This window comes from Acomys russatus, chromosome 3, assembly GCF_903995435.1.
Source record: "Acomys russatus chromosome 3, mAcoRus1.1, whole genome shotgun sequence".
NCBI lineage: Eukaryota > Metazoa > Chordata > Mammalia > Rodentia > Muridae > Acomys > Acomys russatus.
The window spans coordinates 40,552,867-40,569,972 of record NC_067139.1 but is presented as its reverse complement, the minus strand read 5'-3'; the positions used below and the strand labels follow the sequence as shown (position 1 = coordinate 40,569,972).

The 17,106-nt window shown below is 41.9% G+C and overlaps 1 protein-coding gene across 5 annotated transcripts in view; it reads left to right on the top strand.

Moving 5' to 3' along the window:
• Gkap1 (G kinase anchoring protein 1) overlaps nucleotides 1-17,106 on the top strand; it is a 38,640-nt gene that overhangs the window by 586 nt on the left and 20,948 nt on the right. For 2 of the 5 annotated variants that reach the window (XM_051172603.1, XM_051172573.1), the window contains exons 2-5: nucleotides 403-580; nucleotides 7,656-7,913; nucleotides 8,351-8,494; nucleotides 16,166-16,289. In XM_051172603.1, coding sequence (XP_051028560.1) covers nucleotides 7,698-7,913; nucleotides 8,351-8,494; nucleotides 16,166-16,289 — 484 coding nt within the window. In that variant the 5' untranslated portion in view covers nucleotides 403-580; nucleotides 7,656-7,697. Of the gene's footprint in view, nucleotides 1-130; nucleotides 197-402; nucleotides 581-7,655; nucleotides 7,914-8,350; nucleotides 8,495-16,165; nucleotides 16,290-17,106 lie in introns of those variants that run through there. The other 3 variants (XM_051172581.1, XM_051172596.1, XM_051172591.1) reach the window with 3 other exon arrangements.

The following is a 17,106-nucleotide window of genomic DNA, read 5'->3' as shown; positions in this document are numbered from 1 at the left end:
GCCGCGACCCTCGGGAAAGAAGTCCGCGCGCCGCCGCGGGCGCCAGGCCTGCGGGTCCGCCCCGCCCCGCCCGCCGCGCGCCCGGCCGCCCGGCCGCGGGCCCGTTACTGCGGACGCCCCGCGCCCAGCGCCCAACGCCCGGGGCCAGCGCGGGAGCGGCGGGGAGACGACAGCGGCCGCGCCGCGGCGAGGCCCGGTGAGTCCGCGGAGCCCCGCAGCTCGCGGCTGAGGCGACGCGGCCGAGTGAGGCCTGAGGCGGGAACCGGGCCGGGCGGCGGGAAGGACGAGGGGCCCGCGGAGGCTGCGGGGGAGTGCGGGCCGCAGGCCTGGTCCGCGGCGGCCGCGGGAGTGACAGGTGCGGCCGCCCAGAGCGTCCCCTCCTGACTCGGCTGTCGCCCGCAGGCTCGGACGCCGCGTCTCGGCTGCAGGTGGGGCTCGCCCGGTCCGCGCTCTTTTCTCCGGGTACTTCGCGAACAAGTTTTGGAGCACCCGGAACCGCTCGCGCGTGAGATTTGGCTTCGGGTCCCGCAGGAGGGAGAGTGAGGGACTGCACGCCGCCCTCCCCGCAGGGCAGCCAGAGGTAGCAGCGCACGGTTCTCGGACGAGCCTTCCACAGCCGCTGGCGGCGGCGGGGTCGCCAGCCTCAGGGCGTTCGTAGATACCAGCAGTTGGGACAAAAGTTTATTCCATTGTCTGCCCCGCCCCCTCTCTTTGCCGTATTTCTCAGTTGATGCCGGTGGAGAGAGTTGTAGGGAAAAGACTTTCCCGAGGATGAAAACCGCATCGTTCTGCACCCTCGTCTGTATGAATGTAACCAGAATGAAGTTAAGCTGTAGCTCCGAAAATCGTAATGCTATGTTGAGAGTCTTTCTAGAAACCTAGGGTTTCCCTACGCTAGTTTATACCACTAAAATTGCTAAGAAGTCAAAGCCTTTAGTGAGTTTATCTTTAAAGATCAAAATACACTCAAATAATAGTAACCTGGGGCTTCTAGCACTCGCTATAGAGCAGGAACCTACAGGTGGATCAGAGGAATGTCTTGTGGAAGTGAAAATACTTGCACTTCATTCATTTTCAAGAACCCACAGAAACAGAACTGCAGATTAGAGAAGGGAAGCTGAGCTTAACGTGTGTGTGTGTGTGTGTGTGTGTGTGTGTGTGTGTGTGTGTAATTTGGGGGATACCTTTAAGTTGATGCCTTTTGCTGGAAGCAGTTTCAGGAAGCACTTGGTCATGATCCCTGTGAACTTTAACTTCTAAGAAGTCAAAGTGACAGGAACAGAGATCAGAGATACTTAATGTTATTTCATTTTATTCTCACTTTGTAATTGGGGCATGCACCCAGGACCATTCCTAGTCATCAGTTTGTTGGGATTACTTTTTATGGATTTATTTTTTATGTATATGAGTGCCATCTACACACACACACACACACCAGAAAAGGGCATCAGATCCCATTATAGATGATTGCAAGCCACTATGTGGTTACTGGGAATTGAACTCAGGACCTCTGGAAGAGCAGCTCTTTATTGTTAGATTTCACAAAGGCCTCTCAGACTGGATGTAGTGGTGTATGCCTGTGCTCCCAGGACTCAGGAGGCTGGGACAGCAGGATTGAGAGTTTGACTCCTGTCTAGGATACACAGTGAGATCCTATCTCAAAGCGTACAGCCACATTAATTGATGGCTTTTACACTATGCAGTTTCTTTTTGGATCAAACTAACTGGTTGGTAGTACTTATAGACAGTAAGTACTGTTGTTTTTAAAGGGGATAAAACTGTTCTTGAGTAAAAATTATGTAATTGAGTTCCCCTGGATGGAGTTCTTTCCTGACTCTAGTGATGTCATAGAGGAAGGAGGTCATAATGGCTGTGGCCGGTCCTAGACACCAAGAAGAGTGATCATCTGTAAATCCTGCTGACTGTATCTTAGCCTCTTCCTTCCTAGAAGTAGTTTATTTTACACCCTCACCTTTAAAAAAAATAACCACTTTGACACAAAATCAAAAACTTCTACAAACAAGATTCCTAGAAAAAATTAGTTGTAGGAATAATTTGTTGTGATGGTACTTTTAATGAAACAGTTTTGAACTGATTGTTAATTTAAGTGCCCTTTGCACCCCCTTTTTCTAGTTCAGAAGCACACATTTCAGTGCACACTGGGGGTAGCACCGCGTACTCGGAGAATGTAATAAGGCCCCAGCCAGTAAGCTTGATATCGTTATTTGTTATTCTTTTGGCTGAGAGTTTCCTACTGTGAAGCCCAGGCTAGCCTTGAACTTATACCCTTCCAGTCCCAAGATTCCAGATGATAAACTTATCTGCTAATGTGCTGAGTCCTTGGTAGAGCTCTGGCCCACAAAGCAGAGGTCCTTGTTGTTCAGCACCTTGAACTGCAGGAGCTAGATACAATGGTAGCTGTTCAGAGGAGTCGGGTGAACAATAGAAGTAAGTGTAAGTGGGAGGTAACTTGAGGGCAGAGCAGAGTTGACTTGCAAGGGGGCTAAACTTGAGAATGGAGAAGTTTCAAGTGGAGGAGGCAGACGCGCTAGACTTGGAGAACAGCATAGATGAAGACAGGAAGGAGCAAACAAGGCGAGGTGCTCAGGAGGCCCTCAGTGGCCTGTATTCTTGAAGAACGGGAAATGCGAGGAATCACTGTAGACATCTAGCATATGCCTTGTAAACATCTTTGTCTCTCATCAACCCTTACAGCTTTATCTTATAGAGGAAAAGTTCCCTTTTGTGTTTATTAGTCCTGGAAAGCAAAGCAGCTGTCCTATGGTAAGCTACACCCCAGCACCAAATTCATTTTTAACAGAAGACTCAAAGGGTAGAGAGGGAAAAAAATTCAACACTCTATTTAGGTTTCTTGATTTAAAACTTTACTTTGTAGTATTTTACTAATATATAAGTGTCTATATAGTAAGTCCCATATTTATAAACTACTTTAGTGGGGGCCTTTATTCTTCCAGTTGAACTGTGTGCTTTAATTATGTGAGTATCCAAATGAGTGTTTAAGAACTAAGCATGCTTAAAGAGCAGAGAGAGCAAGGGAGCTGTCTCACTCCTTGGAGGTGGAGATACTCAAGCTTGGAACACAAGACTAAAGGGTACCAACCCTAACCACACCCTGAGAAAGGGCACTCTGGACACCTGTGGACACCTACCCTAACCACACCCTGAGGGAAGGAAGCCCTCAACACCTGTGCCGTCTGCAAGAGCTGCAGGGTTGTGGAGTTTGCTGTTGTTGGTTTGGTCTTTCAAGACAGGGTTTCTCTGTGTAGCCTTGGCTGTTTTGGTCTTGATTCATAGACCAGGCAGGCCTGGTCTGCCTGCCTCTGCCGGGACCATAGGTGTGTACCACTGCCCCCAACATGGGTCGTTGTTTTTTAAGGCTTCAGAGGAGTTGGTAATTTTATAATATGGCTATTTCTGGAAATTCTTCAGAAGTTGATTCATGAAGCTAATGGGCCCTTAGGAGTGTTTTGTCCGTCCTTTGCACCCTTGGGCATCACTAGCATGAAGGGCTCCAGGTCTTACTGCCAGTTCATTCTGATGCATGGTAGGAAAAGCCACACTGTATTGGTTCCGTTCTGCTTTTCAGTTGGGGCATAGATAATAATTTTCCCTTTTCAAGTTGTTTTGTATTTTGTAGTAGTCATTGAAAAATGATTAATCTCAGTCTGGAGAGATCGCTCAGCAGTTAAGAGCACTGACTGCTCTTCTAGAGGTCCTGAGTTCAACTCCCAGCCACCACATGATGGCTCACAATCATCTATAATGTGATCTGATGCCCTCTTCTGGTGTGCAGGTGTACACAGACAGAGCGCTGTATACATAATAGTAAATAAATCTCTTTTAAAAAAGAAAAGAAAAATGACTAATCTCAGGTATTTAAGTTCTCCTTTTTTTTTTTTTTTTTTAAGACCAAGTATCAAAACAAAAGAAAACAAAACCAAAGATCAAGGGTTCTTTTATTGGATTTTAAGATTAAAAGGGCAAGCAAGCTATCCACTTTGGTAGCTGCTTGAGGAAAGGAGAAGGAAGAGTGTCCTGTAGTCCAAGAAGGGGCTCAGGGTGGAATTGTACAGCTGTATTGTGTGGACAGCAAGTGTGAGAATAGCATAGCATTAGGACAGGTGTGGTTAGTAATTTGGTAGGTATCTGAAGGAAAGATGGAAAATAGAAACAGGAAAGTCATGCTTGTACTATTAAAGCTCAGTGAAGAGCTGCTAGTAGCTGCCTGTGGTATTGATATCATACAGAATTAGGTGTGATTTTTAAATTATGTTTTCTTTTTTTATTTAAAATTTACATCTGTCACTTCAGAAGTCCTGATTACTCTGCCCATGACACGGCATGTAGATTCTCTCACTGCCAAGGTAGACAGTGTGCTGCATGTCACCCCAACACCAGAGGCCAGCATAGGCCTCAGAGTAACCTCAAACTTGCCTGGCTTACATAGTGAATCCTGGTCTCATTTGTTTACTGTTGGTTGGTTGGTTGGTTGGTTAGTTGGTTTGAGACAGAGTTTCTCTGTGTAGCCCTGGCTGTTCTGGAACTCACTCTGCAGACCAGCCTGGCCCTGAACTCACAGAGATCACCTGCCTCTACCACCTGAATGCTGGGATTAAAAGTGAGTGCCACCACCATGCGGCATGAATCCAGGTCTCAAGAAATATTAGGGACCACATGAACCCTTTCATTTTAGCTTTGGAAGGCTGAGTACAACAATGTTTTGTCTTTAATATATTTAATATACTTATAATGTATCATATTGTTGTTCAAGTGATTACCACTCTCCTGTTCTTTTTGCACCCTTCCCTGGAGGACATAAGGATCCGTCATTACTCTTGACTACTCCCTTTCACTCTGCCTGTTACAGCTAACATTTGAGCTGTTGAGGTGGCACAACCTTCTTACCAAAGTGCTTTGTCATGTGAGTGCTTATTGTTGGTTCTCTTCTCAGTTGAAAGATACATCCTAATGTTCCCTTTATCTCTTGCCTTTCATTATTTTCACTCACTTCAGAAACACTTCTGGGTGCCTAGTGTGTAAGACAGCCCCAGCTGTAGTTGTGGGTCTCAGGCAAGCACATCCTTATGCTGCAGTGCACTAAGTGTGTTCGTCAGGCCTGGCTTGGGGCTTTGCTGACTCAGTTCCTCTTTACTGCCTATGAGCTTTTTTCTTTAATTTCAAAGGGTAAAGCCTTAGTTTCTAGATAGGGCAAATGTTGGTTTGAATTTCAGAGCATATTTTGTAGTGGAGTCATTGTGCTTAGTCTCATTTTAAATAACACCTCTTCAAGAGGTGTTATAGAATAGATAATTATGAGTGTTTAAGTCATACAAGACAGTGCAGTCAAACAGTACCAGTAAATGCCACCATTCAAGTGCTTGTGCTGCCTATACACAGCATCATACACTGACCTACTAACACTTGACAGCAACTCAATGAGCCAGTGCTATTATCCCCATTTCACAGAGGAGGAAGACAGTAAGTCCCCCAGGTTCACACGGAGTGGGTAGCAGGTTGGACTTTACAAGGCTCCTGGCTCCCAGGCTGTGCTCCTGGCTTAGAACCCTCTGCCATTTGATATATGAATTTCTAACATAAAGGCAAAGGCATCTTATTATTTCAAAACTGGAAGGAGACCTGTAAGTGTACATAAAGAGCTAATGGAAGAAATACATTCATATTTAAAAAATAATGTTATCAGGAGAAATATAACAAATGTAAGTTATCAGGACAGGCACTAAATACTGAATTTGTATAAATTAAATACTTTAAATTTAATTGGAGTTTCTAGCATCGGGTGTTTTAAACTGATCACAAAGCTCTGATTGCAGAATATGTATGTATTGTTTAAGCATGCACCTTGTAGATAGGTTTTGGTGCTATTAAAAGAGCATCTTATAGCCAGGTGAGATGGCGCATACCTTTAATCCCAGCACTTGGGAGGCAGAGGCAGGTGTATCTCTGTGAGTTCAAGGCCAGTCTGATCTACAAAAGGAGTTCTAGGGTATCCAGGACTGTTACACAGAAAAACCCTATCTCAAAAACAAAACAAGGCATGTTATTCACTAGGAAAGGAGGGAAAATGTCAGTGCTTAGAGGCTTAAGGACATTGCTTAGAATCTGCTCATAGGAGATGGGGCTTCTACTCCTGGGCTGCTCTTCCCTGTATGCTTTGTTCCTTGGTCACGTGCAGCATAGCAACATCAGCTCTCAGTAGCTCTACAGGCTCAGCTGTGGGCCTGCCGTGATGGCGTATTTCCAAGGGACAGGGCACTTGTCACAGTGATGGGACAGCATGCATAGAAACAACCAGCTACCACCAAACACCAGATGAGGCTCCTTGCATATGAAGGTGACTGTTCCAGAGGTGGTGACTTTCCTAGGGCTTTCCTGGTCACTCAAGGATCTGAAAGGAACTTTATCTGAGGATAAATTGGAAACTGCCTTATTCCACAGAGAGAAAATTCCCTGAGCTTTGGAGAAATGCTTTAGATTAGATGTTTATAAACATTTAACTCAAACAGAGCAATTCAAGTACAAGTTGTAGTTTTAATATCAGTTCTAGAATGGAGAGGAAATGTCTTTAAAATATGTCATGATGGCGCTAGATTATATACTGCAGTAACAGCCTGGAAATCCCAGTAGCATAGAGTGGCACAACTGCCTAGCTCAGGCTATTAAGGGCTTAATTCATTGTGGCTTCAGCTTCTGTCAGTGTAGCATATGCTTCCAGGAGTCTAGAAGAAGGGAACGAGAACACGGTGTTCTTCACACCTGGTACTTGGGGATAAGAAGTTGTTCGGTGTTTAAAAGCACTTACTACCCCTGCAGAGGACCCAGATTTGGTTTTCACCACCTAGTGTGGCTCTCAACCATCTGAACAGCAGCTCTAGGGGATGCAGTGCCCTCTTCTGGCCTCAGTGGGCTCCTACATGCACAGAGCACTCAAGTCACTTATTTTATTTGTGTTCTATTACAAAGGTAGATTCTCTCTTCAAGGCTGAGAGCATTGCTGATCAAGGTGGTTTGGCTGCCTTTCCAGCACAGCTCCTGTAGTAAGTACCCCAGGGCCCATGATCTCATCAGCTTTTGATAAGATGACAGGACCAGGTATGAGTTCCATAGTTGAGGGAATTGGAGGTTTTGTTTTGTTTAATTAGTTTAAGCCTCAGTCTTTATAATCAAACTTTGGGAATTTGAATATAATAATGCTCTTTTCTCTTCTTCTTTTGTTTCCTTGGAAGGGTCTTTGTGTTTAATGAAGTGCTGTTCCTCTTCTACAGCAGGCCATGGTGTTTAGGGTCTTTCTTGTGAATTCATTTTACCACAGAAGCATTTAACGACAAGGAGAATCAGGACTCTGAAAGTCAGATGTGAAAATGAGCATTGCTTATTGATTATAGTCTTGTATTGTTACCTGTGAAATACATAAAACCCTCATTTTCTCTTGAATAACTTTATGCTGTTTACTTTGGTTAAAATATGTTAATACCAATGGAGTTGTAGGTACAGATCGAAATACTACCAAATCCAATGTCAGAAGAAAGGTATTTTATATGTGTGGCTGTTTTAGAAGCTGGAATAATTTTTCTTCGGTGTTTCTCTCATCTCCCTCCTCTTCTCCCTGCCCTCAGGAGTTACTGTTGACATACGCGTTTTAAAAACAGTTCTGAACAATGGCTTCAGCAGTCCTCAGCTCTGTGCTCACAACTGCCTCTCGTTTTGCCCTGTTACAAGTGGATAGTGGCAGTGGTTCTGATTCTGAGCCTGGAAAAGGCAAAGGCCGGAATAATGGGAAGTCTCAAACTTTGGGAAACAAATCAACTACAAATGAGAAAAAAAGAGAGAAAAGAAGAAAGAAGAAGGAACAGCAGCAGAGTGAAGCAAATGAGGTAGCCATTGGAGTTCTTTGTCTGCCTCCCTAAGACTGTGAACACATGCTGCAGCCATTGTGACCATCACAGGAGCAGAGCTGCATGATGGACACACACCTGAGATCAAATGTAGCCAGCACGTAGACATTTCCCTGCAGACTGCAGCAGTGTGTGTTCATGCTTTAAGTTAAAACATTCTTAAAAGGGGCAGCCTGTGCCTACCCCCAGCTTCTCAGGAGACTGAGCTGACGAGGTTACTTGAGCCAGCCTGGACAGCATAGTAGTAAGCTTTCAAATAAATTTAAAAGTAGAGACAAATAAAATCCATAACTAACTTTTTCAACTGTATAAGTTAATATAAAGAGTACTTAGCTATAAATATTTTTAAATATGTTAAAATTAAAATCACTAATATTGATGCACTAAATTTAATATATTTCGTGCTTATTTTGTAGCTCAGAAATCTTGCTTTTAAGAAAATTCCCCAGAAATCCTCCCATGCCATTTGCAATGTTCAGCATGAGCTTTCATTGCCAAACCCGGCACAGAAAGAATCGCGGGAAGAGAACTGGCAAGAATGGAGACAGAGAGATGAACAGGTACAGCTAAGTAAATAAAGCTGCCTTGTTTCTCAAGCACACCTGACTACATGTCATCACTGGTCTAAAGAGCAGCAAGTATTGGATGGTTCCTGTGTGTAGCTCTGACGACAGGCTGTGGCTACTGTGTATATTGTGTATGTTAGATTGGTCAGTGCAAAGCAGTTGAATGTTTTATTTGTGTGTTCTGGGACTCAGATCTAGGGCCTTGGGCATGTTAAGAATGTGCTCTACCCTTGAGCTATAACCCTAGCCCTGGTGTGTGTGTGTGTGTGTGTGTGTGTGTGTGTGTGTGTGTGTGTGGTGTTAATTCATCTACTGCTTACAAATGGAAGAGTGTTAGGAACATAAAGAAATACAACTAACTTATTTCAACTTTTTGAAGGCCTAGAGAGCTATTGGCAGTGATTTTTTTTAAAGTACTTGTTCAAATTTTTAAAAAAATCAGATTTATATGGCTATGTATCTGTTAAAAATATCTAGTAACAGTTTTGATTATACATAAAGACTTTGGGATAAAACTTCCTTTTAACTTTGGTATAAAATTGTTGATTGTAAAGGGGTGCATGTTTTTCCTTTTGTCCCCAAGCTCCTAGAATAATAACTCATAAAACTTAAAATATATTTACAAATACCTAGGCTATACAACTAGGCTCTTCCCTGACTAGCTCATAACTTAAAATAACCCATTTATACCAATCTACATTCTGTCATGTTGTTGGTTACCTCTGCTCAGGTACATCTATCTGTTCTCACATCTTCCCAGATGAATCTCCCTGCACCAGGCTCTATCCCAGAATCCTTTTTGCTTATCAGGTGTCCCACCTTCTTTTCTACCCTTTCCTATAGGCCATAGGTGTTTTATTAATAGGTATTGAATCCATATAATACACAAGATAGTCTCTCTACAGTTGATGGCATGTTTGTTCTGTTGACCTATTTATGTGGTATTTTATTCTGATTCTCTTTAAGTGTTTATTACGAGAGCACACATGAAGGAAGGATATATGTGAGAATGTGTGTTTGTATACTATTTGCATAGGAAATGAACATTGTTTATTGGCATATTTATTAAACTATAATTTGATCCATAGGAAAACAGGCATTATTTTCAAACAGATATTTGGTCCATTTCATAGACTTTCCTATCATTCTCGTGTTTTAAAGAAAGTAGACAAAGCTGGGTAGGTGGCACACATAATCTAATTAAAATCACTTAGGAAACTGAGGCAGGAAGCTCTTGAGTTCCAGCCCAGCCTGGGAAAGAAGGCAAGATCCTGTTGCAAAAGCAAGCAAACCAACGGAGGCCGGCAGGCTCCAGTGTGCTCTTCACTTAGCCTATGTGCAATATATTCTCTTTAGGACCTTGCACTGTCCGGGCCTCGGCTTTATGCGCATCAGTTATTTCTCAGGAGCCGTGCGTTAGGCCCTAGACAGCAATAGAATTTACCACTGTCCTCCCAGTAGCTTAAAGGGCACTACTGGAAACTGATGTAGGAAGACAACTCAGAGTCACACCGAAATATAACTTCTGGTCACCTTTCTTTCTCGGCATTTGCTGTTATAGTGAGCAGGTAGTTCTGAAAAGAAAACAGGTCAGAGTTCTATGTAAGGATTTCATCTACAGCTCAGTACCTTGAGTAATCTGTACTGGATGTGTTGTCAAATCACACAGAAAGGCCTGGTATCTTGGTTAGAACTTTTGCTTAAAAGAACTAGTTGAGGTCATGCACTGTGTGGTCTTTAGTATTCCATGAGCTAGCTGCACTCTCTGAGCTACTGTAAGCATGACACATGAGCATTGCTAGTCCACAGCTACTCGATTCCTTTTCCACCTATCAAAATTACTCCTGTCCTTTAAATATCAACATAAAATTCATTCTCAGAGAATTCTCAATATATCCCAGTTAAGGTTCTTTTAAGTTTCACTCTCTTTTGTTTACTTGTATACTAATTTATATTAATAAAAATATAAACTTAAGGGATCAGGCAGAGTGTTGTTTGATGTCATCAACTTTATCAACTTTATTTCTGCCTGCTTACCATGCTTTAGGCCAGTTTCCAACAACACCACAGTAAAGGCAGGCCAACTTTAAGCTGTTACAGTTAGACTCAGATTCCAGGGAGAGCCATGGTTGTTTGGTTGTTTGTTCATTTGTTTGTTTTTCCACTTCAAGTTTTATTTCTAGGCCAAGTGGAGCTGTGAGTTTCAGACCAACCTGGTCTATGTAGTGAGTTCTGGGACAGCTAAGGATATGTAGGAAGACCCTCTCTCTTAAAAACACACATGCGCTCTTTCACCTTTTTAATTGTTTCCTTAAAATATCTACCTTAACACTTAAATTCTGTGAGTTACTGTGGACAGTCACATTATCTCCAGCTGGCTGACTCATTGGAATGTGAGCCCAATATATGAGACATGAAAATAACCACAATTTTTAAAGACAATTAACAATTAATTGTTAAAAATAGGATTACAGTGGCAGCTTAACCAGTTTATTCAGAAAAAAAACTGGATTTGTTACTGTTTTGTTAAATCATTGTATTTTACCTTCTGAGCGAACATTTTGTACTTAGTTTAGAGGTAGAAATTGATTTATACTTTTCTTTTTTAATGTGGCTAACATAAATCTATTTTCACTTTATTATTTTTATCTACATAATAATTTAGCATTGGTTGTTTTGGGGGGGGGCGGAATTTTGCCTGCATGTATGTATGTGTACTTACTGCTTGCAGAAGCTGGAAGCGGGTGTTGGATCCTTTGGAATTGGAGTTACAGGTGGTTGTGCGCCACAATGTGGGTGCTGGCAATGGGTCCTCTGAAAGAGCAGCCAGTGTTCATAACCACTGAGCCATCTCTCCAGGATCCTATAATTAAATTGTAAAGTACTGTTTCCTGCTGTCAGTTAATTCAAATTGAGTCAGTACTCAGTCCTTTTAGGATATTGTGTAGGAGATGCAATTTACTGTGGGCTTACCTAGGTTCTTGTGTGCACTCTCATTTACCATTTTAATTCTCATTGTGTTTTTTTGTTAGATTAGTGGTTTTCTGTGTACAGCTGACTTGTTTTGCTGTTTTTATCTCAGTGTAGGATTAGATGACTTGCGTTTAAAGGGGTGACTTTAATTAGAAAAGTTTAATATGTAGAGTTTGATAATAACAGTTTCAAGACATCCTTTTACCCATTCTTTTTGACATTGGTTTCTATTTTAATTTATGTATTTTTAAACATTAGCAACATAAACAATTCTTAATAACTTGGGAAAAAATTTATGGAGCAGTGATTAAAACCTGAAAACTTAGGCCATAGAATAGATGAAAACTAAAAAGTTCTGGGACACACTCAGCAACAGGAGTTAGCAGACACCACATCCAGGGTGACTGTCTGGTGGGTATCCCTTCCATGACAAATCTGAAGACAACTCCTAGGACAACAGAAAAGACCTGGCTCATTTGTCTTACTGTCTGCTGTTGCTGGTGATTCATCTTGGCTGTTAGTATGGTATTGTGTTAGAATGGTTGGGATGCTTAGCAGTCCTAGTGAATCAAGGGATAATACCAGAATATTTTATTCAAAGTAAAAAGGGATTATGGAGAGAAAAATATGAGATATCTATAGCATATGTAGACACAGATATGTACGAAATTAACAATGAGAGAAGAACTAGACATTTCAAAAATAGGAGTGTATGCTTCTATACAATACAAGGTTCCTAGGATAGCGTGGCTAAGTATCTTTAGAAAACTAATAAATGTTCATTCAAACTGCATTCTTTTTCTTCTCCTGTATATGCTATTACATATCATGGCTATTCTGAGAACATGGTGTAAATCTGTGTTTGTTGTGAAACTTTCTTGTAGCTGACGTCTGAAATGTTTGAGGCCGATCTCGAGAAGGCGCTGCTGCTGAGCAAGTTGGAGTATGAAGAGCGTAACCAGGTACGAAGTGCTACCAGCTAAGCGCCTCCTAAGTGCTCAAGTGTGTGCTACCAGCTAAGCGCCTCCTAAGTGCTCAAGTGTGTGCTTAGCATAGATGAAACCCTGGTTCAGTCATTAGCATTGCTCCCGCCTTAGAAGTAGACTTAAAATTTTAAGCAGATATTAGTGCTGCAGTATACAGGAATCCATTTGAAGGCTCCCTGCCAGAGAGGCACAGCAGCACAGCACATGGTATTCACTCCTTAAGAGCTCAGCGTGTCATTCTTAGCCCAGGGGATGAGATCATTGTGCAGTTCTGACTAGAGGGATATTAAGTGAAAAGTAATGTTGGTTCCCAGTTCCTGTATTGAAATTGTGTGAGATTTAGTTTATGTAGCATCATAATTCTTAACATTTATTAGAATTTCATTGTTGTTCACTAGATTCATTCAAGTTATAACTTAATATTGATCAAAAATGCCCTTCTCATGGTTGAGGCCTTTTGATGGTGCTGCAGCCCACTAGAGCCTCTGTCCCAGGAAAAGGGAAGAGAGGGGTTAAACACACAGCAGGCCAGGCATGGTGGTGCATTCCTGTAATCCCAGCACTCAGGCAGAGGCAGGCAGATTCACGTGAGTTCTAAGCCAGCCTTGACTACAAACCAAGTCCAGGACAGCCAGAGCTATACAGAGAAACCATGTCTCAAAAAACAAACAACAACAACAAAAAAAACACCACACAGCAGATGATTTTGCTACAAAAATATAAAACTTGCCAGTCAGGTGGCCTATGTATAGTGCGTGCTGTCCTTATTCCCTGTATGCTAAGTAATTGAAAATGATTATGACCAAGATCAGGGCTGGGGACCTGGTTCAGTGTATAAGAGCACTGGCTGCCTCCTCCAGAAGACCGGGGTTCAACTCTTTGCATTCACATGGCAGCTCACAACCACCTGCAACTCCAGGCCTCTTCTGGTCTCCAGGAGCACTACACACACCTAAGAGTGCAGACACACTGCCAGCCAAAATACCCATACACATAAAAATAAGTAATGTTTTTAAAAGAGAGAGGGAAAAAAGAACAATTATAAGCAAAATGGTTAGGAAAGCATAAAAATTAAGATATTATAAAAGTGCTTTATACTTTACTCTAAGTTAGCCATTTAAATGGACTTAGGGGTTACTCTTGGCAAGGTCCTCCTTTATTTTTGAATTAATGCATAGGATTTTAATTTATAGAGCATTACAATACAGTAATGATAAGCTGTTGTTGCATGTATGTCATTCTGAAGCTAGAAGGCTAGAATGTTAGAGGTGGAGCAAACAGTGTCGATGTCATGTTCCTAGCCAGTTTTCTTGCTAAGTTCATGGGCCTAGAACTCCAAAGCATTGTTTTTGTCAGACAATAATAACTCTAAGCCAATGGAAGTGCTGCTTTTGTATGTAAAGGCCAGTTTTATGTAATTGTATTAATGTGCTCACAGAGTTTACAAGTCAATATTTCAATCAAATAACCATAATAATGTGTGTGTGTGTGCGCGCGTGCGTGTGTTCACATGTGTGTATATGGGTACCCATATGCGGGGCAGGGGCAGAAATCAGCATCTGGTGTCTTTAGTCTCTCCATCTTCTTTTTGAGACAGGGTCTCTACTAAAGCTGGAGTTCAGAGACTAAGCTAGGTGGGCGTGGCCCCCAGGCCAAGGAGTCCTCCCCAGCTTCATGATCACAGGCACTCACCACTGCAACAGCTGTTTTCACTTTTACATGAGACCAGGGACTGAACTCTGGTCCTTATGCTTGCACAGCAAATATCATGCAAACTAATCCATTTCTCTACTTCTCTCTCATGATTATTCCAGCCAGTGAATTTGTATGACAAATAATGAAAGTTTGAACCATCCATTGGCTTAGACCTGAGTGCTGGCACTACCTGTGCTTAGCACAGTGATGACTCAAGCACAGCTTCTCAGTGCATGTGATGGGGATGGGGTTTTTAAAAACTCTTAAGTCTTACTAGATTTATTACCTATTGGCAAGGAAGGAAGTAGGCACTCTCAGGGAAGGTGTGCAGAGATAAATAATAGAGGGTGGAGAGATGGCTCAGAGATTAAGAGCACTGGCCTGCTCTCCCAAAGGTTCTCAATTCAATTCCTAGCAACCACATGGTGGCTCACAACCATCTATAATGAGATCTGGTGCCCTCTTCTAGCCTGTAGGTGTACATGCAGGTAAAATACTATATACATAGTAAATAAATCTTTTTTAAAAAGATACACACTAGATAATGTGTGAAAGAATATACTATAAATGAAAAACTATAATTGAGTAACCTAGGAAAGCTTCAATATGGATAGAAAGACAGTGTCAAATACATATGGTAGACTTGCCTTCTCTAAAAAGATACTGGATATTTTTAACTTTTATATTGGTTTCAGGTTTTTTAGAAACTCATGCGGTAAATGTAGGAGGTGATTTAGAGACTGTGTCAGTGTCTAAACAAGAGAAGAGACCTAGTATCTAACAGAATGGCTCATTTACATATAAGATGTGTAGGAGATAAGAAGAGGCTTATAGATACAGTTATATATAGTTATAGTTATAGATATATATAATCATAGATAGCTGTGTGGAGAGCAGCATAATGAAGTACTTGATAAATATCAAGTGGGAAGGTGGGGTCATTGTTGACAAATAAACACAGTGTGGCAGAGTGTGTTGAGCAGCGCAGATGATGTCTGTATATAGAGAAACCATTAGTGTATAAGTGGAAACTTTGATATTGAAGAGCATATAAGAAGAATAAGTTAAGAATAGGTTAAGAATAAATAAGTTAAGAATAAATAAGAATAGGTGTGGTAGTGCTAGCACTTGGGAGGCGGGGCCAGGCAGATCTCTGTAAGTTTGAGGCCAGCCTGGTCTACAAAGTGAGTTCAGTTCAGGACAATCATGGCTATACAGAGAAACCCTGTCTTGAAAACAAACAAACAAAAGAATGGGTATACTGAATAACAGCTGTGTTTTTATGAAGAGAGTTGGGGAAAGAAGCCAGCAATGGAGACTTAAGAGTCATTAAAAATGTCTGAAGAAAAACATTTTTTTAAATGTATGATGTTAGGGGCTGGCTCAGTAGTTAGAAGAACTAGCTGCTCTTCCAGAGGACCAGTGTTCCAGTCCCAGCATTTACAAGGCGTCTCAACCACCTGTAACTCCAGTTTCAAAAGATCCAATGTTATCGGCTGAGCTTCTTGGGCACCAGACATAATTCAGGCAAAACACCCATACACATAAAATTGTAGAACAGGCTGGCCTTGGATTCACAGCAATCCACCTGTCTCTGCCTCCCTGAGAGCTGGGATTACAGGTGTGCGCCACCACACCCAGCTAATAAAAACTTAAATACTATCTTTTAGATTTGATAATTAAGAGAAAACTGATCTTAATTTTAGTGTCAAAGAACAACCCAATCCCCATTTCAGAGGGTTTGAGATTGGAAATTGTAGATAAATCTCTTAAATTTGGTCGTGAAGGAAAGAGTAAGAAGTTGGCAGCAGGGGAAGTTTATAAACCAATCTATGTTTTTACTTTAATGTTTTTAATTGAGAGGATAAACAATAACTAAATAGGAATTTTCAGCAATTTGGCTGGCCTAAGCTTTCCACTTTTTATTTGCCTTTACTCTTAAAGAAACATATGAGAAATTGATGTTATGCTTTATAAACCAAACTTAATTACCGTTGGTAATTCTTTTTAGGATTATGAAAATTCCGAAAATGCTTCAACTCAGTCTAAAACTATAAATAAAAAAGACAAGAGAAAGACCCATCAGGGGAAAGACAAGCCTCTCACAGTGTCACTGAAAGACTTCCAGTGTGAAGGTAAGTTTGCACAGTGCTGCCCAGAGCCTGGGAACTCTTGGTCTTGTCTTTTCCTTGTAACCCAACCTGACTTCAACCTCTGTGTAGCCAAAGGTCTTCCTGCCTCTGCTTTGATGCCACAGGTATGTTTCATGTCGTTTATGTGGTGCTGTGATCAGATCCAGAAGCTTATGCTGGTCCAGGTGTCTGCCACCTGACTTACAGTTTTTTTTATAGTTGTGAGTACTTTTCTAGTTTTGGTTTTGTTTGTGTAGCCTGTCTTTTAGTTCACTTTGTACTGCTGTGATCACATAACTAACAGCAGGTACTTCCAACAAACAGAAGCACACTGACCTGGAGGCCCGGGAGTTCAGGGTAAAGGTACCACAATCTGTCAGAGTGGTGCCTACTGCACAAATGGTACATGGTAAAAGGGCAAGAGAGAAAAAAGTGCTGTGTGACTTCCTGGGGAGATAAGAACAAATGTCTATTCACTCAGGAGAGTGCACCAAGAGCAGACCAACACCAGTTGCCTCCAAGTCTAGCTTGCTGAGCCAATGAGTTTACTGGATTTTCTTACAGAGGTGTGGATGAGGGGTCACTTGTAGGCCAGCTGTATAACCAGAAGCCCACCTCAGTTTGGGCAGCAGCTCAGACATGTGGGGCTTCAAGGGTAGGGCTTGTAGGGGGTCTCTTTCTGCCCTCTAGGTTACTGACTGTTTGATCCACTTTGTAACTTTCTTGTCAGTTGTTGAATTGATCTAGGCTTTTTCTTGTATAGGTCTTCAAGCTCCTATTCATTTGTTTGGGTTTTTGTTAGTTGCTGGTTTTTTTTTTT